At 39.9% G+C, this 22,784-nt stretch overlaps 1 protein-coding gene across 1 annotated transcript; it reads right to left on the bottom strand.

The window, feature by feature from the left end:
- Window positions 1-658: 658 nt before the first annotated feature.
- Window positions 659-12,033, bottom strand: LOC127532949 (cGMP-dependent protein kinase 2-like). The gene is made up of 10 exons (XM_051944849.1): window positions 12,026-12,033; window positions 11,782-11,929; window positions 11,182-11,318; window positions 9,798-9,887; window positions 8,514-8,655; window positions 8,246-8,409; window positions 5,435-5,557; window positions 4,741-4,803; window positions 3,819-3,885; window positions 659-2,142 (listed from the first exon to the last, which is right to left on the bottom strand). Exons 1-10 carry the CDS (start codon window positions 12,031-12,033, stop codon window positions 2,047-2,049), a joined length of 1,038 nt encoding a protein of 345 aa, XP_051800809.1. The 3' UTR covers window positions 659-2,046.
- Window positions 12,034-22,784: the final 10,751 nt, after the last annotated feature.

Raw genomic sequence — 22,784 nt, 5'->3', positions numbered from 1 at the left:
TGACCACTTCCGGTCTCAGAAAATGAAAAAACTGACCTTTTTTTGTTTCTGTCTCATTGACTTTATATTTTTGCTATTCTAAATATAAAATGAAAATTAAAGCATTTTTTCAAAAATTTCATATATTCCTTTTTGTTCATGAAAAGGAAAAATGCCTTGTATTTCAATTTTAATTTTTGCATTTTAAAACAAAAATCAACTAACCACTCATTTTTTTTTGTTTTTCAATACCCGTTTCAGAACGAAAAATCCAGTTGCCAAAATATGCACAGAAATTCGTTCACGGACCCTCCTAGGTTCAAAGGATGATATTTTGATTAAGGGGGATAAGCTTCTCTTAAGGCCGTTCTTAGGATTAAAACCTGGTCCAGTTTTTAATTGCCATTTAATAAAGAAGGTCCAGAATAAACTATTCTGCGACGGATGTTCTGATCCCTTTACTATCGTATCAGCATTCAGGGTTAAACAAAAAAAAATTGAGCCACAATTCTACTTGGCAAATAACAATTATTATAGCAACTCTGAATTTCAGGATCTGTGATACAGTGCTGTGTGATTTTTTCCCCTACCTGATGTCTTCTATTTTTGCATATTTCTCACACTTAAATGTTCCAGATCATCAAACTAATATTTATATTTATCTAACATGAGATATAACTCACAAAACACAAAATGCCAATTTTAAATGAAATAAATACATACATTTTCTGGAGATTTATTGAAAAGCTAAATCACTCCTGTGAGAAAGGAATTGCCCCCCTAAACCTGGTTTTCCACCCTTGGCAGCAACAGCAGCAAGTAAAAGTTTGTTACAGCTTGTGATCAGTTTTTTACATCTCTATGGAGGACTTTTGCCAATTCTCATGAACTGCCCTTTTAATGTTGTCATGGCTCTTGTCGCTCAGTGTCGAGCTGATTGAACACTGTGCGGCTGCTATGTATGTCATTGTATCTAGAAGGAGACCACAATACAGACCGACAGTATACCTTGGTGTAATTTATCTGACTGTAATGATGCTTATTTGTTTTTATAAAAAAGAGGTTAAGCAAAAAGTCTGGCCGGAATGTACTCTACAGGGTGGGGAAGCAAAAATGTCCTATTGACAAATTTGAATGTCCTGCCCAAACGATGAGGGTAATCAAAACAATAATTAAAATCAAAGTTCCTTACCTTTAACCAATTTTTTTTTAGTATTTGTCAGACCTTGGTGCATTGTGAAGTGACCAAGCAACAAGCAAAACGCAATAGGGTTTGTGATGTCCTGGATGGCCAAATCCCTCAGAAGGACATTGCCAAGATTGTTGGCATCAGTGAGAGGACCATTCGCCACATCCAGCATGCCAGACAATCCAGTTTGGGCACCAAGAGATCTCCAGATGGTCCTGGGAGTCTTGGGCTCAGATGGCAATAAGATGCCCCCCTACTTCTTCAAGCCAGATCAGAAAATTGGGGCTGATGTGCACTACAAAGTTCTGAGATACACCGTTTTGCCCTGGCTGAAGGCCACCTACCTTGACAACAACTATGTGTGGCAGCAAGATGGGGCTCCTGCTCACACATCAATCAAGGTTCAAAAGTTCTGTGAGTAGAGTATGGTGAACTTCTGGCCCAAAGGCATTTGGCCCCCAAGCTCACCAGATCTAAACCCCCTGGATTTTTTCTGATGGGGCGCCATTGAGTTGAGGACTAATGCCACCCCTCATGCCAATATGGATGTACTTAAGGCTGCATTCTCCAGGGAATGGGAGGCCTACCCCAAGGAGGATATCAGGAGGGCCTCTGCCTCTTTCAGAGGCTGTATCGAGGCCTTCTTCATGGCTGATGGAGGACAGATTGAAGAAACATGTTCTGAAAGCTTTAAATTTGTGTTCTTCAAGAAATCAGTTCAAAATTCCAAAGAATAAAAACATTATACTCATTTATAGTTGTTTTTACCTGACAGGACATTTTTGCTTCCCCACCCTGTACTTTCAGCACAGAAGGATATCTGTTCAGTCTCAACTTTCATTCACAGTTAATGCTTTAAGTCTTTGTTATCAGAGTCCTCAGAACTCTTTATCCCAGCCAGACAGCTCATCAGGAGGATCCTCTGTGTCCGGAGGAAATATGTCGAAGTGACTGTGATCCATCGGCCCCTTCAGCTGCAGAAACAATAAAAATATTAATTATTACTGGATTTTCGATGATTTCACTTGTATGGTTTGATTCTCCTGGGCAATCTCTTAAATTAAAAGAGAGAAACACAACTTCTGCAGCCATTGAACATTTTTCTTTTTGAAGTATTAATAAGGCGTAACTTAACATTTCCTGTACTGTACAAAGTCGCCTTCCTTTTTTTGACTCAATCACAGTAACTTCAATAATTAATTTAAATATTTGAACGTGTCATTGTGACTGTAGCCAACCTAAATGCTTTTCTACAACCAAACAGATAAGCTGCTGCACACAGATTCACAGTTTCTACAGTAAAATGAGGCTAACTCTAAACCTAGCCCTAACTTCATGTGAATGATTACGATTGACTACAGCTGGTGACTCCTCTGAGCCAAAAAAAATTAGTGACTACTTCACACACTCATTACAATCAGTCACAAACACTACAATGGGGAAATCTGAAGAGCTCAGCAAAGATCTGAAAAGACAAATTAGTAACTTAGACAAGTCAGCAAAGTCACTTGGGGCCATTTCAAAGCAGCTACAGATCCCAAAATCAGCTGTACAAACAATTGTTTATGAGTATAAAGAGCATGGCACGGTTGTGTCACTGCCACGACCACGAAGAAAACACAAACTATCACCTGCTGCTGAGAGACAGTTGGTCAGGATGGTCAAGAATCAACCAAGAATCACCAAAAAGCAGGTTTGCAATAAATTAGAAGCTGCTAAAACACAGCTGTCAGTATCCACAGGAGTTTTACATTTCCATAAGGTGAGAGGCTTCCACGCAACAAAGACCTTCCTCCAGCAACAACATCTTAAAGCTTGACTCGTATTTGCTGCTGATCACATGGACAAAGAAAAGATCTTCTAAGGGAATTTCTTTGGTCATATGAAATAAAAGACAGTTATTTAACCATAATGACCAGAAATATATCTGGAAGAGTGACGGTGAGGCTCTTACCCCCAAGAACACCAAACCTACTGTCCAGCATGGTGGTGGTAGTTTTATGCTCTCGGGTTGTGTTGCTGCCAATAGAACTGGTGACTTACATACAGTAAATGGAATGATGAAGAAAGAGGATTATCTCCACATTCTTCAGGAAAGTCTAAAATACAGTCTAAAATAATGGATCTTGAATACAGGTGTGTGTTCCAACAAGACAATGACCCCAAATACACATCAAAAGTGATACAGAAATGACTAAATTAGGCTAAAATTGAGGTTTTAGATTGGTCTCTGCAAAGTCTGGAAATAAATCCCATCAAGAACTTGTGGACTATGATAAAGAAACATGTTCAAAAGCACTGTTCTACCGTAACTTTGAACTCACACAAAGAATTTGTATTTTGACCAGCCCATGTATGGCACCACCCAATACAAAATAACTTTAAAAAGGGGATATTTTTTTGTATTCGCTTTTGCTTTTTACAGTTGTTGCGTCAACATCAGCAAATGATCACCCAGTCATTATATTCCTTTTCAAATTGGTAAAAAAATGTCCTATTTAAATTTTCATTATGAAAAACTAATCCATAGCTGACTCCATATTACTGCCTCATGTACACAACATTCTCTTTTTAATTCATGTCCCTATTTTCCACATAAAAGCTCACAATTTGTTAAACTTGACTAGCTGTCTGTGCTTCTAAGTCTCACCTGTCTCCTCAGTGGAGACAGCAGCTTGTGACATCTCAAACCCTCCCAGTTGAATCCTTGGAACCACCTACAAAACAAACAAAATGCCACAGTTAGACTAGTTTTATAACTGCACTAATTCATATCACATTTCATAAAAACGAGATTAAAAGTACAGACCATATGTTATTCTCATGCACTGTAATACAAACACTTTGGCTTGACATTCACAAATGAATAAAAAAAAATCTTACTATTTTCAGCTTTTATATTCGGAGACAATACAACATTTAGTCACATCTGGCAAAACAAAATGATGAGCTTTGCTGTAATGTAATTCTTACACACAAAGCTGAAATGCAGGAATCTCGCCCCTAAAATCTTCAAAACTAATAAAAGAAGTGAAACCACAAAAGCTGTATTATATGTACTCTAAAACATTTTCCCACTAAATGAAATCACTGAGATAAGACTGTATTTCCTCATCTATGTTGAGTTATTCATTTATTGTTTTTCATTCTTGATTCATTTTAAAGTTTGGTTCTGATGTTATCATGAACACACCTCACTATAATTCAACTGTAATTCTCATATTGTAATTTTAGGTGGCTTTGAATAATTACCCGAACTTCAGGCACCCCATCTGAGCGGATTCTTCCTCTTTGGGTCTCGGTGTGTTCATTCCTCATAAATAATTTCTTTGTATTCTCTTAAATGGCTTAATAACAATGCTGCTATACTTGATTTGTACATATTTAATAATAATAAAAAATAATCAAAAGACTACCAATAGTGACAAACATGACAGTCAAACCTTAACATGAAATATTAAAAGTAACTACTATAGCCCACCTATATGCTACTGTAAGGACGTGATTTGAAACGCAGTCTAAAAATATCCAAAAGGAAAAAAGGAATTGTGTCCCTTGGACTGTAAACTTACTTGTGTTTCTTGATGTCAATGATACCATTCTTTTTGTTTCCCAGCCTCTCAACTGGATTTAACCTGACAAGAATAGAAAGATATGTTTATATTGGTTCAGTGTCAGGCAGAATAACAACAACAAGCAAATCTTAACCAGGACACATGACAAAATTAATCTAAAACATGACTTAACAAGACGACATGGTCATCAATATCCCCCGCCACATGTGATGTCTATGAGTCTATATCCAAAATAGTGATGAAGGGCCATAACTCTGTTAAATATTATCGCACAGGTCTCATTTTCAAACTTCATCAAGGTGTCCATGGTGTGAAGCTACACACTAAATTTCGTAATCCTAGCTGTAATAGTTTCCGAGAAAAGCTGTCCCCTTCATGTCGGACGGACGGACGGACGGACGGATGCACGGAAGCACGGACGGACGGACGGACGGACGGAGGCCAAACCTATATCCTCCTTTTCCACTTCGTGGAGGCGGGGAATAATAAACACATTAATGTAACACATGAATATGACCCATGTCAAATGACCCAGGTCTGAGCTCAGTCCAGCACTGCAACACATTCGCCCAGTCCTCTCCTAAAGGATACTGGCTGGTGGGCTCCTTCCTTAGTGATTGTCTCTGTTCAAACATTCACTGCACAGTATTTATTATCCTCACATCTGGTAATGTTGTGTGATTCACCGTACTTGCAGAGTCTCCTGATGAGTTCGTCTGGACGTTTGCCTATCCTCTTGGGAAAATCCACTTTCTCTATGCCATGGAGGACCATGGTGTAAATCTTTATGTGGTCTAAGCCAGAAAAGGGCGGGCTGGAAGAAAAACAGCTTTTCATATTACCTGAAGCACAAAACAATAAAACAAAATCCACTATTTTTTTAAAAGAATGAGCTCCCAATTTTGAGAAATGTTACTATTTGCTTTCCTTTTGAGAACAAAATCAGAAGATCGATATTAATCTATTCATCTAGCTGTTTCCTCCTGTTTCCAGTCTTACAATGGAAAGGTAGGCTAACCTTGTTCCGCTCTGCACTTAACACAGACTGCTATCCATCCCTGAATCTCACTGTCAGTAAGAATGAGAGATGCTGACATATTCCTTTATTACTCAATACTAAAATGCCACAATGCAATAAAGAGACTGCTCACTGTATCCAAGCACATCCACAATATAGCTGCTAGCAATAGCTAGTTAGTCAGTCCACCTGATAAAACGCTCTATGTCTTCTATGCTATAAATATTATAGAAAGTTTTAGACACAGAGATATTTAGATTCTTATCCATCAGTTCAGTGTCTGATCGCCAAGAACGACATGCAGCAAAGCTCCTCCAGCCAATAGCTGAACTCTACCACTTCAATGATATGGTATGTGCCTTAACCATAAGCCTACCAGATTCTGCCTTCCTACAGTATGTTTGGTGTAGCAAACAGTTTAACCCTCCTATTATCTTTTAGGTTAATTTGGGGGCAACAGGGTAAACATAAAATAAATGTGATGATATGTTTTCAGTGTCCTGTTTTACACATCAATGTTCTTTGGGGTCAATTTGACACCAAGCTTTTAGCTGTATGAAGCATATAAGAAATATGTACATTGTACACTATTTTGTTTTGGTTCTTTTGGATGATATTGAGGCCACTAAATCTTTAGGGCCCTGAATTTTTGGATTTTGTTCCCGTTTTTCCTAGTCAAATTGATCCCAGATAAAATAAATGTTACTTTTCTCGATAACAGAAATAGTTTTTCATTCCAAATGTTTTAGAGAACAAAATATGTACTTTGAAATAATATAAAGTCATTAAAACATCAAAAACATACATTTTCCCCCCAATTTTAGGTCAGTCAGTGAGATTTTACTGTGATCTGCAAACGTCTCCATAATCGCGTACCAGGTACTCTGGATGTATGAGGGGAGTGGGTGGGGGGTTGTTTTATTGAAAAGGGCTATTTAGGTAGTCTACAAACAGACATAAATCCTGGCACATAAATTTAGGGAAAATTTTTGATTAGAATAATTTTCTGGAGGTTTAAAGCTGCTGTCCGGAGTTTGAATCGCAGCGTCTCCCAAAACACTGTTGGTCCCACCCTCCCTCCCCTCTGATTTCGCCCCTTTATTTGTGCAAGCGCGGAGTACATGAGAGAAGTGCCCGGAGTGCTGCAGCATCTCGCCTGTTTTGCTGTTTTCCACTCTTCTACATTTAGTACATTTAGTAAATAATAAAGGAATTACGTTAGAATGCTGTATTGAGTCTAACTTGTCCTAATACCAAAATAACATGAATCTGCTAGGACGAACTAGTAAAGTTTCAATATGTGATTACACTCGTGTATCCCTCTCGATGACGTTGTTTATCAAACTTAGTGCATTTACGCGTGTATATATGTTACATTGTTTATTTATTTCTATCTAGAGTTCAGAATTGCATGACTCCTCTGACGAAGAGTATGTCCCAGACGCCCCAACATCTTCCTCCAGAGGTCGGGCATCTAAACGAAGCCGTCAGGCGGGCTATGGAGGCCGTGGTCGGGGAGCGACGCAAGCACCCCGAGCCAAAAAACGTCCTGCAGTCTCTTGGCCTGACAAGCCGTGGGATTGGTAACTTTTCTGGAAGTTACTGAGCCCTGATGCTCTCTCCTCCACAAGCAAAACAAATGTGCGTGCGGTTGCGTAGTGCGTAGCTCGCCCACCTCTGCATGGGCTTGCTGGCTCTGCGCGTAACCGTTGATTGACAGCATGACAAAGCTGAAGCTCGAACTTGATTGGTCGGCAGCAACCGGCGCTTTTTGGAATAACATGGGGGTCTATGAGAGGAAGGCGGAGCTCAGGAATAAATTTTCATATCGCGTTATACTAACTTTATATTATAGTATCGAACTAGACTAACACATTTAAGCTTTGTTAAAAAATGATACATAAATTGAAAGCAAACGGAAACTCCGGACAGCAGCTTTAAATTGCTGACCCAAAGAATAAAAGATGTTAGTAAATTTAAAGGTAATAGGAGGGTTAATGATAACAAGCTGTGTTGAGAGCAGTGTGATCTCACTTAGTCAGCCCATTTTATAACCCTAATGAAGATTAAGTGATGTATAGTGCATGGATGTTTATATTGGTGGACCATATGCATAGTCAGCAAAGTGGGTAACAGGCCAGTATTGGAAGATACCCATATCCTACAACACGTGAGTCAGACTATCTAGACTTCAATAATCAGGCATCAACTAATCCTGTCCCTGTCAACTACTAGGCTCAGTGCACAGACCCGCATTGCTCACCACCTACATACTTTGTCCGTTTCAAATAATCTGCCATCATTCATGAAATTTGCAGTTAACTGATGATGCTCAGTAAAGCTGTATCAAACTTCCATCCGCCTATGAAAGACGTCCAAAGTGTTCAAACAGTAACCTAAGAGTTTGAAAAGCTAATCACTTTAGTTTGCTCTTCAAGAAGTGCAAGATTTAACAGTTCAGAATATTCTATCTTCCTGACTTACTTGCCAGTTAGAAGTTCAAATATGAGGATTCCCAATGACCAACAATCAGCCCCAAAGTCATGGCCTTTGTTCATAATGACCTCTGGGGCTACATACTCAGGAGTCCCACAGAATGTCCAGGTCTTTTTTCCAAGGCCAATCTTTTTAGCAAAGCCAAAGTCTGCCTGTGGTAATAGAGAGGAATTAATAATACGTATTAAAATAAGGCAGACACAGAATGCAAAACGCTCTTAAAAGAATGTGACAAATATTTAGAAAAGTGACTTACCATTTTGACATAGCCCTCTGCATTTAGTAAAAGGTTTTCAGGTTTCAGGTCTCTGTAGACAACACCCATAGTGTGGAGGTAATCAAAGGCCTCCAACACACAGCCAACACAAAACCTTGCTGTGGGCTCATCAAAATAACTCCTGATAGGTTAGAAAAAGGCCACCTCATTAATGACACAATACATCTTATGAATATACACAGTGCAGATTAACGTATGGTTACAGGCATGAACACGAGTTGGGAGAACCTTTTTAAAACATGTCATGTTCATTACTATGTTTTCCACATGGTGTTCCATCCTTTGAGGTTTGACTGGAGCTCTGTTAAAGACATCATGGTATTCTGCTGCAACGGTTGTTTTCTGCATAACAATTGTTATGTAACTGCACCGTCATTTCAGTAGGATTCTAAGGTGGACTGTGGTTTCCTTAAGTCTACAAATGGACTGTTTACACCAGGGGTGTCAAATATTTGGCCTGTGGACCAAAACTGGCCAATCAGAGCATCTAATCTGGACTGCAGGATGACTTTGCAAAATTTAAAAATTAGAGAAGGCATTAACTACAAATTGTAAATTTGTAAAACTGTAAGTTTCAAATAATTTCTAGATGATAAGAAGTTGTTTTGATCATACAGTAAAATACTATATTGTTCAGTTTTAGATATCTGTCACTCAGAGTTTTGTGCCTTTGTAGACATAGTGTTATCTGTAAATTGTTCTGTGTAAATGATAAACTGAGGCATAATGTTATTGAAACTGCACTTATTATTCTTCAGAAATTTCAGATTGTTCATAATGCTTTGTAAGAAGGCAGTTCATCAAATGTGAACATTTTCAGAATGTACTTGCACTTTTTTGAACAAAAGCAATGGGGAAAATTTGGAGTTGCGGTTATTTATAGGTTATTATGGTCTGATTTTACTGGTCCAGCCCACTTCAGATCTGGCCTGTATGTGATCCCTGAACTACAATGAGTTTGACACCCCTGGTTTACACTCACACGGGCTGCGTTTTGAAGCTGCCAAAGTAATGATAAAGCTCAGTGCTGTTTTATATAGTGACTTAAATCCTGTTGCCGTTTTACTGCAATCATAAAGAGCCATACTTCATAATGTGTCAGTATACTGTACACCGCTATTAGCGACAGATGGCAACAACTGGAAACTTTCAACCACAGAGGGCAATGAAATACTTTTTCAGTGTGTTACTCTTTAAATAACAGTTCCTGGATGTTTACATGTGTAGGTGTTGAATGGATTTAACGAAAGGACCTACACTCACATGTCCCGCAGCACAGTCCACAGCTCCCCACCGAGACACACCTCGAGCAGCATGTAAACATATTTATCATCTCGAAATGTTCGAAATAACCTGAAACACAGGCACAGCCATGTGAGCTACCATGTTACATTAAAAGCACAAAGAAATACATCTACTTTATAAGTAAAACTAAAACACATAAATCATTAAGTCACATATATTTCCCGTTCAAAAAAAAGTTGCACACTCTAAGATTTCATCAGACCACCTTTGGCTTCGAGAACAACACACATTCTCTGTGGCATCATTTCGATGAGCTTCTGCAATGACACAGCATTTATTTCTGTCCAGAGTTGCATTAATTTTCTGCCAAGATCTTGCATTGATGGCAGGCAAAGTCTTCTCCAGCACATCCCAAGGATTCTCAACGGGGCTGAGGTCTGGACTCTGTAGTGGCCAATCCATGTGTGAAAATGATGTCTCATACTCCCTGAACCACTCATTGAACCACACTGAGCCCCGTGAATCCTGGCATGGTTGTTTAAGAAATGAGCAGCTACTTATTGAATCAGCTAGGGTTAAATAAGTTGATGAACATATTCATCACTGCAGTAATCATTCAATTACCTATTTACCTATTTGTTTAGTTAAAATCCAGGTGGCAACATTTTTTGGACAGGCAGTATATGTAATTGAAACATATACCAAATTAACTAAATACCTAATTGTGTCTGGTAATAGTGCAGGTTGAAAATAAATTGTATTGTTAGCGTAGTGCTAAAACATAACTAAATATCATAATGATGGCAACAACAGGCCTATAACTTCTGATAGTAAACAGTTTTTTCTTCTGATGGTATAGAAACAAGCACCAAAAAAGGGAAGAGTGCAGATGACAACAGCTCATACTGCTCTGAAACAGTGCCCTTTCTAAACTGTACGGCCCACAACCTTATTGCATTCTAAGATTCTTGGAAATGCCATAAACAACCACTGAACTGATGAGAGGGAACTATGTGGCAGATGGAGTGTAGGATCAGTGGAGCACTGGATTGTGGCTGAACTTTTCTTTGAGTGACAGTCAACAGACTGCTTACACACGGCCTTTGTTCTTTAAAGCCATAGCCCAGATAAATCTTAATGTAGTGCTGGGAGCTGGGTCAGCAGCATTCTCCCAGCAGTGTCCTTAGCAACTCCACTGAGAAACCAACACACTGAGCAGCTCCAGTTTTGTATTAAACTGGTTCTTTTGCTAACTTTTCATACCCTTTCTACTCACCATCTAAAAGCTTCCACTAGCTTAGAATGTGAAAATCAACTTAAGATCCAAACTAATCTCATCTTTAGGTGGCAGCGTTAGAACTAAACCTGAATGTGTTATGTTAGACATAGCAAACAAGCTCACCTGATGATGAAAGATGAGTTTGTTTGCTGAAGGATGTTTTTCTCAGAGTAGATGTGCTCCTGTTGCCTGGTGTCCACAATGTGCTTCTTCTTGATGCACTTCAGAGCAAACGTGGTGTCCTCGTCCTTCAGCTTCACCTGAGAAACAGCAGAGAGGCGCAGACTTAGCAGAGAAAGATGCAAAAAATCAGGGACGAAATCTGACTCTTACTCTGGGCTACAAATAATCTGTCTCCAGTCTTACTACTTTATGCATCAAGTAATTCATTGCTGGAATATCGTGTTTTCTCATTTTAGACCCTAACGCCAACCCAACAGCAAGTCATCAAACAGCCAGTTGTAGAAGACACTGGAGGTTTCATGGAAGCCTAAGTAAATCTATGTAACAGTTTGGGACTTTCGTGGCTCTCCTTCACCGTATCACATGATGCAAGTGATTAGAGATATGCATATCAGTACAATTTCTTCTGTTTGATGCATTGAAAGCATTTTTTGCTTGGGCAGTAACAGTAAACAAAGTTCATTTAAATGATGTCCACTATAAAGCAGAATTTAACAGTGAAAGGTGATATTTAGGAGCTATGCTGTTGTTGCAGCTTACTAGCTCTACTCGTCCAAATCCTCCCATGCCCAGTGTAGCGATGACCTCCAGTTCCTGGAAAGGCTGGTGCACAGGCAGGACAGCGAGCCTCTCCCTGAGCCTCCTGAGCTCCACGGCCTCTGCAGAGTCAATCTGAGGTGAGTGGGGCCTGAGAAAGGGACACATGGTTACATCTAAACCCTTGGTGTAACGCCTAGACTATTCTAACACTGTTTGTTGAGTCATTCAGACACGGCTCACTTACAGGGCCATTTCTTCTTTCATCACTCCTGGAAAGCTCTTCCACGTATTCCTTCAGGTAGGCCTGAAGCTCCTCATAAGTTCCACCATTTGGTTGAAATTTCTGTAATCAAGGGGCAAAAACAGGAACAACTTTGATTACAGTGTGTGGGCATGCACAGTGATAATAGCTTTAGATTTTCTTAATAGTTGAAAAATAGAACTAGGTAATGAATGGTATTTTAATGTCCCCCCCTGGTGTTGATTTAACCCTTAAAATTAATGTCTGTCTCAAAGCTAATATTTAAAAAAAAAAAAAAAGAGCTTATATATCCTACATTGATCATACAAGGAGAAATTCTCTTTGTGCCCACACTGAGGCATCCGTAAAATATTTACAAATATATTTTAACTCAGGTTCACAGCTGTACATGGTAGTGTTCTTGCTAAAGCCACTGCACTCAGTTCCTCTATAGGTGATTATTCAGTTGAGAGGCAACTAAACCCAACATTGGGTTGTAAATGTGACTATGTACTGTCTGGGTTGATCAACTTAATTGCTCTTGAATAACACGTGAAATAATGTATTATCCTGTGTGTGGTGAATGAAAAGAACTCATCAAGGGAGTTCCATCCTCCAAGTGGACTGATGCAGACTAGAGAAGACAATGGACAGCTGAGGACGATCACGTTGTTGTTGTTATTGTACTACTTTTTAGTCCACAGTATTTATGTATTCTGTGAATACACACTGTTACTGAACATTTGCACTACTGTGCCCATAGACACTTGTGCACTTTGGAGAATTATGTTTATGTTAAATTAATGTTATGTCACAAATCTGCAGGCACAGACAGTCTGACTTTACCTAATACAACTACATGTCTATGGCTGTCTGTAACTATCTGTGTACATGTCTAACCAGAACAGACCTAATCCAGTGAAGCAGAAAGCAATGTGAGCTGTGTCATTATTGTACACATCAATCTTCACTCAGTGGCTTTTAGCGATTGCAGCAGATTTAAATACAATCACTGAAATTAACTTAGAAATTTCCATCTATTATAAGACATCCAATTAAATTAGATCTAAAGGCTGTGGTTGTGGGTCCACCTAAAAACATGCCACATAAAAAACATCCAGCTACTCACTCTCTGTCCACCACCAGGCAGTGTGTGTCATTCTCATTGCAGATGATGTTGGCTGAGCGAACATCCTCACTGTAAACATTCATGTACATCACAGTCAGGACCACAACCCACAGTTTATAACTACTGTTAATGTGCTTTTCAAATTCTCTGTTCTAAGCTAAAACGGACCCTACGCATGACTTTCTGTCTCCACAGTTCCTGTTGCTGCATCTTGTACTGACATGTCTGACTTGCTTGTATTTAGTTATTGTGACTGCAACTATATGAAGGATTATATTTCCCATGCCTCCTCTAAGACTATAATACTGTAACCAATCATTGGTGATTGCGTATTCTGTTGTCATTTCAGGAACATGCCCCATATATTTCACAGGTACACTATGGTTCAAAAGTTTGGGATCACTTTGAAATGTCCTTATTTTTGAAAGAAAAGCAGTTTTTTTTTCAATGAAGATAACATTTAATTAATCAGAAATACAGTCTAGACATTGTTAATGTGGTAAATGACTATTCTAGCTGGAAACAGCTGATTTTTAATGGAATATCTACATAGGGGTACAGAGGAACGTTTCCAGCAACCATCACTCTGTGTTCTAATGCTACATTCATTGTGTTAGCTAATGGTGTTGAAAGTGCTGATTGCCGCCAAGGAACGCATGCAGAGTTATGTTAATTGATTAAGTACAATGTTGTTTTTGTGTTAGCGCACATTTACTCGAAAAACAGACTAAACGGATTTGGATGAATTTCAGGAAGGTCAGAAATGATACAAGGACACAAGGAAAGAGGAGTCATAGTGGACCAATTTGGTCCAATGATTCAGTATCGTAATAACGTACACATACATAATGACGCCTGGTCATTTTATTTGTGGGTACTATGTATACAATTAAATTGACACATTTCTATGTTGCGCAGGATGATTTCTGATCATCAATAACTAATAAACACTGTGCTTTCTGATGATAAATGGGGGAATGAACAGCTTGGAGGATGTATAGCGCTCTCCTTGAGTGCGTTTTTCTAATGTGAATTGATTATGTAAACGCCTTGTTGCAGTTATGTTAGCACATGAATGAAAGTGTAGTCTTCATGGAAACATGAAAATTGTCTGTGTGAATCGCCAAAGTAGAATTTTTTCTTCAACAGACCATTGTCCAATATGTTCAGGACCACTCTCTCAGCGAATTTACAGTCTTCAGAAAAGCTAGGATAGCAGTTAACTATAACAGTTATATACAATCATCTCGACATTCAATGCATTATTGTCTTCTTCTGAAACGTCATCATGTTATCCGGGTTAATTGAAATTAGTTTTTAATCTGCGACTGTCAGAAAATGGTAAAAATGTAAAAAAAGTCGCAGAATGCTACAGATATTTATGTTTAACTGAGCATAAGGGACAAGAAAAGATTCGCCATCAAATAATCTACTATTTAGCCTTTTTTTAAAAAAAAAAGATGAAACTGATTCATTATTATCATTTATTACTAATATTTGGAGATTAATTAATGATATGACAGCTAAGTGAATAATGCGTGCTGTTCTATCAACTTTATACACCAGAGACAGAGAAACACTGTAGCTTGTATACTCTCCAGTAAACCAATATGAACAGCTAACCTACAGCACACCCACTACCCACATCGTGACTACAACATTCACACACACACACACCACACACACTCACAATGATCACACAACACACACTTCTCTGCATTCTTACTGGCGTCAGGTGAAAAGCTGAATATTTATGAGTGAAATCTGGAGCCAGTTGTGTTGGATGTGTTCTGTTGTGAGATACAGTCTTCTCTGCGTTTTCAAACCTGTTTTAATGTTAGAGGCAGCTCACTACGGCGAGCCTAGAGCAGAAGAGATTGGTTTATACACTTCAGACGCTTACAGTAACTGCAGCTATGTAGGGGGGGGGGGGGGGGGTGTGTGTGATCACATGGATGCATCCAACACCTCTACAGACCTCCCATCCTCTGTCTTTCCATTCTGTTGCCTCTCATCACCGGTAGTTCCTCGTCTACTGCAATGAGTTCTACAGCCAACATGAAGGCTGCTGCTTATTGACACACGAACTTAAGCTGCTGCCTTCCATCGCTCTCAGTTTTCATTTTCAGTCTTTCACTCCGACTTCCTGTGATTCTATGTTATATGTCTTCAGCCTCTCTTGCCCCTACACCTCCGTCTCTTCTCTTCGCTCTCTCTCTCAAACTCCTACGGTTTTATCTGCTGCCTCTCTTGGTTCCACCCATATCCGTGCCTGGCTCTGTTGCTAGTCAATACCCTCATTGCTGCAGACGTCTCCCTGGCGATCTGGACTTCTCCAGATCGTCGAGTCTCTTCGTGACACCCCCTCCATAAACACATGCGAGCTGTACATTTAGTTACGAACGTTTGATGAGTTTTATCTACGGTTCCTGAGGGGAACTTTTAAGCGATCTGTGAACGAGGTAAAATCAGGGTGTCAACATGCGGTCTGTGCCCAAGGGCCCTCCAGAGGGTTTCATCCAGCGTCAAAGTGTAAAAAGAAGATATTAGCTGGAAATTTCATAAATTATTAAAACTATAGAATTTTATAAATAATTCTCGCGCATGACAGTTGTTTTTGATCATTAAGTAAAATATCTAGATTGTGTATTGTTCTTTTGTCGTTTTGTTCGTTTTGTAATATTTGTGTCATTTTCTAACATTCTTATCTGTTTTTGTTGTTTCTCCTTTTGTCGTTTTGTTTCCTTTTTACACTTGTCTTATTTTTTGTCATTTTTGTTTTTTTTGGGGGTATTCATGGTTTGTGTATTGTTTTTGGTCCGTTTTGTGCTCTTTTCTTGTCTCGCTTGTTCCATTTTGGTCGCTTTGACTCCTTTTTTGTTGTTTCATGTCATTTGTCTCATTTTGTTTCTCACTTGTTTGTTTAGTCTCTATTTTTTTGCAATAATTTTTGTATTTATAACATTTTGTTTTTTTTTGTCTGTGTATTGCTTGTTTTGTCATTTGTCATTTTTTTCTTATCCTTGTGTTGCTTGACTGGCTTTTTTTGTTCGACTTTGTTAATTGTTTTTGCTTATTTTTTGTTTGTTTCATATTTTGTGTCATTGTTGTTTAATTTTTGTGTGCTCATTTTTATGTTTGGGTTATAGGTTTTTTTTGTCTTTTAAATAAAATATATATAGTGCAGATGTATGTGATAAATGTGTTCTCTTTGTGGACAGTCTGTGATCTGGAACAAGTTTTTGTTTTAATTATGTAAAAATGATAAACTTGAGGCATGATGTTGATTTTTTTCTCAGAGTTTCAGGTTGTTCATAATATTTTGCAGTAATAAGCTAATTTTCTAAATGTGAACATTTTCGAATGTACTTATTTTTTTCAGAATACATAAGGAAAAGTATTAGAGTTGTTATTTATATGGTTATTAATGCTCTGGTTTTACTGGTCCGGTCCACTGGAGATGCAAACGGGCTGAATGTGGACCTCTGAACTGAACTGAGTTTGGCACCAAGATGAAGTTTTGCAACCTGGTTTTGTAGTATTATACTTCTTGTTTTTGTTAATATTAAATGTCTGTACTCGTACTGCTGACCAGCTCCAGGGTCTGAGCTCACACTCTGTCTCTCAGTAAGACTTACGATGCAGCCAGAGTGCTCTGATGAGTCATTTTAAAGTTGCACTTCCCACAGCAGCGCCCTCGACCCAGAGAAATACAAACACACACCCACGTCTTAGTTCATGACAGTTTTATTGAAAAACAAAATGTAAAGAACTAGCATAGTACAGCTTGGAAATGCAGATAACTGAACCGAACAGAACAGTTGGACTGGGCCGGCATCGCGCATGCCACACACACACCCACAACACACACCACACACAAACTCAGCACAAACACAAGAATGAATGCTGCAAAGATCACGACCCTGTCCCACTAGAACTGAAGTGACGCCCTGTTGGAATCAAGACTGCAGTCTCTCAGGAGATATGCTGTACCTGAGCAAGCTTCAGCAAGAATCCAGTCCAGATCTGATTCTTTTAGGTTACGTGACTGATTTTTGAGTTCTGTAATTCCAACTTCTGCAAACCATACTTCCGCAGTGGCAGGGAGTGTTTGTTTTAATGATTACCTGATATCGCCCCAGAAAGGACTGCATCTGTGATATGATCCCTCTATAGGCCACCCAACCCCTTCAATATTCAGCAACACAATCCACTTGCCCCAGGGGCCTCAAACACCTACGCCCCAGCCAGGACTTCACATCGAAAAAGGTAAACACACAAGGATAAGTGAGTATCCCTTGACATTTGCAAGAAACACAATTAAATTAGTTCTTGTTTATTCCGTTTAATATATTTTCTTAAAAATCTCAGTCGTCACTGGTTCATTTAGGTGAGCAAACTGCGAATGTCGCGGTTTGCACTGTCGCTCCATCCTTCTAGTCACTCCCTCCTTCTTGTGGGTCCAGGCGAACCTGAGCCCACAACAGCCTGCCCACTGGCCTTTCAAAGTAACCTCCACATAAAGTGCATTGCATGAAGAACAGAACAAAAAGAACAGGAAGTATAAAGAAAGTGCGATTAGCCAGCCCAACTATCCGTCATGACATCAGCAGATGGAAAGGAAGCAGAGGAGGCAGGTGGCCAACACAGCCGCTTGTCACGGAGGCTGCTTGCTAAACGAGTTGAGACTGATTGGCAGCTCAGCGTTGGCGGGGGGGGGGTACAAGGCCAGTTATGAGTGTATTTAGATTTTTTTTCTTTACCTTTTATTGAGCTTGTTTATATGGGACAGATTTTCAGTTTTCACATTCAGTTTTAAGTTGTCTATACAGAACATATGATAAATTAGATTTGTTGCAATAAGAGGTAAGGAAAGCATTTGACTGGTTTCTTTGTCTTTTAATGCGGCCGGTTCATTTGGCGTTCATCCATCTGAACAACTAATGTGGGGAAAGAAAGATCTCATGTAAGAGAGCGTTTAACTTCATAAACTATAAAAGATTCGAGACTGATTAGACTAAAGTTAGGTATTTGCTAATTAATTGTCAGTCTTTGGATCTCATTACCTTCATTAGTTGACCTGTCGCGTCTCCGTATGTCGGCTCTCGTGATCATCTCCTCTACTCTCCTCCTCTGTCAGTTCTCTCCCAGGTTAGTCATCACTGTGACGTTAGCAGCTTTGCGGCGCTGATGTTACAGTTGCCGCGTCCTGGTCGAGAGCAGACATAGCATCAGTGATTACATAAACTGCTCCAGCCAAACAGTGTCATTAATAGAAGCTCAATTCAGGCCCAGCAGCGCCTGTAGTCTGGACTTAAATATCAGCTACAGTTCAGGACATCTGATTCATCTTGTGTTTTGTGGCATCTTTTTAACCCACATCAGCACAACTTAACTTTCAAAGACCTGATCGCCTCCCATCTCCCCTGCGTGCAGTGTCCTTCATCTTCCTCGGCATCGAATTCGTCAGGAACTCAGTGGGAAAGTCGATGGCGTTGCTAGAAGGAAGAAGGTCAGTGTAAATAAATTCAGCTGATTTGTTGTTTGTGAAAGGGTCTATAAAAGACAATTATCAGTCCAGCGTACAGTGCAGCTCCACTTCATTGTGCATGGTCTGAAGTTCAGGCTGGTTGGGTTGACCAGGACCTCATGAACAGTGCCAAGCTCCTTAGTGGTGAGATGGTCCCATCTCCGTCTTTGCGAACGGGAGAGGCCTCCTTGAGCTCTGACAGATTACAGGACGAAGGGAACAAAATCAAATAAGCGATGAATGATGTCAGCGACATACAACAGGACCATGCTAATATTGGTGTTAAACAGTGTTTTTACTGGTGGCCTTCTTACATAGCAATTCTGCTCTTCTGTTAGTTGGTCAGTCTAAAGAAACAATTGGAAGAAGAGAAAAGAAATGAAGAACACTTTAAAGGCTATGAAAGCTTATCATGGTTTAGGTAAAGGTTGGGATGAATTAGTGAGCTTTTAATCGTGTGTCTTCACTGAGTCATTTACTTTGAAAATATTGAGAAACCTCTACTTCTTGCAATCAGACATCAGGCTGCACTACAAGACCTAGAAGGCAGGAGTGGAAATACAGATATAATTGGAGGGCTCTGAGGACTTTTCAGCTCCGGAATTGTGACATAACAAATCAAGCTGACAACGCAGACATATCAACACAAGCACTAACTGCAGGAGACTGATAGTAATACACGGAAAACCTGTGGACCACACTTGTGACACACAGCTCGTCGTAGATTTGTCATTTTGCTTTTTGATGTACATGTAACAACCTTTATGTCATCAAGTGGATATCTGTGAGGTGCACGCAGTTTTGCTGCTTTCTGGTTGCTGTTTTTTTTGGCATCTCGGCGCTCACCGGTCTTCTCTCCATCATGCATTAATCCCTCCGTCTTGCGTTGCTTCAGATCCAATTCTTCCTCACGCGTCTCAATTTAGCTTTCGTTTTGATGGTGAGCCCATCAGCGAGGACCATACCAAGCTTCAGCAGCAATCGCGGACCGCTTGCTGTTTCTGGACACTCGTTTTTTGACCTCTGCAGCTCACAACTTTAGTTCTTGTGCTAAGTTCCTCATCTGCACTCTCTGACCAGGCTGTCCGATGCGGCTGGAGGACGTGTTCCATCACATCTGTAAGAAGGCTCTGTGTAGTTTCCTCGTCCTGCTGGCTGGAGAGCTCCTTTGTGAATAATGCTGTTGTTCGTATAGAAGGTCATACACGTGTTGAACAGGTCCTCACTACTAGATTAGTCCAACCAGTCATCCTCTGCTTCGTTCAATAGCACTTTTTTTTAGGCAGCATATCAGCGAATTGTGACATAGAAGGGCAAGTAATATGTGCTATAGGTGGGAAGAGTGGGTGGACTGAAAAAAATAATGTGAGGACACGTCTTTCAATCGGTCCGGATGAAAAAAGGCTGGAGCGAAAGGTGAACAACAAGATTTCACCATATCTCCCCATAGTTAACATAATTGAAAGGATGAGAAAAACTGAGTCTTGAAGCTTTGCAGTCTTGATTCTCAATAGATGGCTAGAACTAGATGTTTTATTCGTCCAGGATAGTAGAAAGCTAGATGAAAATTGTATTTGAATGAGATAGCGAGATAACTCAGAGACTTGTCTTTTCAGTCCCTCCAGAGTGAGGCGATGTTAGATGACAGAAGTTTTCACAATCCGTGCCCCCCCCCCCCCCCCTGGAGTAGCAGGGGGTCAGAGACTGGCATTTATGCTGCCGTACAGCGACGTCTCTGGATGACAGCTGAAATATCTGGTCCTTGTGGTGACGTTTCCATGATTACATGTCATCTGTCTGTTCATCAGTAAATCTGTCTTCTTACATTATATGTGTCTGCAGCACAGCGAAATGTAGTACCTAGACGCTTGTCTCCATGGCTGCATCTACTCAACATGGTGACATGTCTGGAAACCCACTCCTCTGCCTTCATGTCATGGACAGCCCAGGCTGCTTTAACCTCTCCAAGCAGATTCACAGTAATTTTTAACTGTGCACTGCTGACGTGGTCAACTCGCTGCCGTACTTCACACATGGAGGAGCCTTCACAGTTCGACAAAGAACAAGAAGTGTGTGTGCAGATGCCAGGAGGCATGCAGGCCCAGAGGAGGTCATCAAACGTGTCAGGAAATTGATTTAAGTGTGTGACGAGTAACAGTGTACAGACGTGGGAGGTGCTCAGGAGTTTAGTGGTGTCGTCTGCCTGAATGTGCTAATCCTGTGGCCTGTCATCTCGATCGCTACAGTTGCCCGCCCTAGGGAGATCTTGGCTTATCTGACCTCCCGCAGCATGCATGGGTACACCAAACAGACCTCAGGCAGGGCCCTGTCCACATGCATTACTACAGTTTCTGAGTGAGCCTTTCCCAACGGTTTCAAGTAAAAGAGCGAAAGCTGGAAAAGCTGTCTTTAAAAAATCAACATCATGTGGTCATAAAACTTGTTCAGGATACTTTAACAGCTGTTAACGCCATACATCACTGAGCAAAACTCCCAGTGCTTGTGAATCTCTCACTTGCTTTACTTAACTTCATGACAGCAGCAAAAAATAATGTAAGAGGATGAACTCAAACTTGAAATTGAAGTTTATTATGAATTTGTTGTAATTTGAACTTAAATCACTCTAAGAGTATGGAATCATAGCCATATTTTCATTTGCACTTGCGATTTGTATTTTTTATGTAGATTTTTTTCTACTGGCTATAATTCCTCTTGGATCTGCTATGGAATATTTTTTCCCAAAAGAGAAATCACAGAAAGACAGTTCTGCAAGATGATAGGTTCTCAAATATTTTGTGACATTGTCCTGGAGGTTAGTAGAATATAACATCAATATATAATTCTAATTTCAAAATTATTATGTCTGTTCACTATTGTCTGACCTGAAGAAAGGCTGAGATATTAATCAACACATATTCAGCACACGCTATATGTTCTAGCCGAGGCAATACAACAACAACATCAACAGAACGTCTTTCAGACGATAATGACTAAACATACGTTCCCGCGTGTATCCTTGAACTGTGTGACCTTGTGTGTGTTAACAGAAGCTGCTAACCCTCTATATTCCAGGCAAATTCTCACAAGGTGCTGCATGCATTGGTAATATGAGCTCCTGTACAGTAGATGGTGAGAGTCGAGCACGGAGGCAGTAAATTATTTTACATAACCGTGGACTAGTGTCAGATATTTGTCTTGGGAAATTAAACTCAGTCTGTGCACACAGCTGTGATACAAAGCTGACTGGACAACACATACGACTGTCTGCTTTGTTTCCAGTACAGTGTCATTTCAGGCACGCTCGTGATGACAGACATTTGATTCACACGTCAACAGCACTTACGTGACTCAAAAAACCAGTCTTTCTGCTTTTACAAATCCACACATGCAAAAGAAACCGTGACAGGTGTCTCATCTCAATGCCGACATACTAACTTTCTCTATTATGTAGCTATAAGCATCACAAACTAATCGTCGTTCTATGACAAATTAATCAAAAGTTTATCTGCAAACGTGAACTACAAGAGCTGTGGAGGAACCAGAAATCATTTTTGAATTCATTTTAAAATCAAACATCACTTCTTGTTGTTGAAATCATGCACGACTAGGGCGATTTAATGAAGGATCAGCTAGACATATATATAGTGCAAACAATGTAGCTGCCATGACGAATAGTCGCATATCCTACAGTGTGTGGAGACTGTGGTCGTCAACTTGATTACGTAGATATGTAGGGGTAATTACATAACAGCTTCAATAAATAAGCTATATCACATGCTTTGTCTGAGGCAACCCAAGTGGTAAGCAGCTACAATTGACTATTCGCAGGGCAGCCAGGGTATGTTGGTTTCAGTCGATAATTGCGCGTATACATGCACAATACTGACGGCGAAGTGCAACGTGAAGTAAGGACAAGTATGCACAAACTCGCACAGTTTCATCTTCCGATAGCTAATCTAACGAAGAGAAGTCGGTCTGGGTATAATTCATCTGAGGTGTAAGTGTTGAAGGATGCACAGTTTTTCAGACTCAGAGCAATGCGTTAGATTGATCAATTCAGATACCACAAGTGTGTAATGCGGCCAGGCAAGCAATGAATTCAC

The sequence above is a fragment of the Acanthochromis polyacanthus genome, chromosome 2 (assembly GCF_021347895.1).
Source record: "Acanthochromis polyacanthus isolate Apoly-LR-REF ecotype Palm Island chromosome 2, KAUST_Apoly_ChrSc, whole genome shotgun sequence".
Taxonomy (NCBI): Eukaryota; Metazoa; Chordata; class Actinopteri; family Pomacentridae; genus Acanthochromis; species Acanthochromis polyacanthus.
Note: the sequence above shows the minus strand (reverse complement) of the source record. Positions and strands in the feature narration are given on the sequence as shown.

Coding starts and splice junctions, on each gene's coding strand:
- LOC127532949 (XM_051944849.1), bottom strand. Junction 4,804..5,434: donor CTCATCAGGAGACTCTGCAA/GTACGGTGAATC, acceptor TATTCTTGTCAG/GTTAAATCCAGTTGAGAGGC. Junction 2,143..3,818: donor TGTCTCCACTGAGGAGACAG/GTGAGACTTAGA, acceptor TTGTTTCTGCAG/CTGAAGGGGCCGATGGATCA.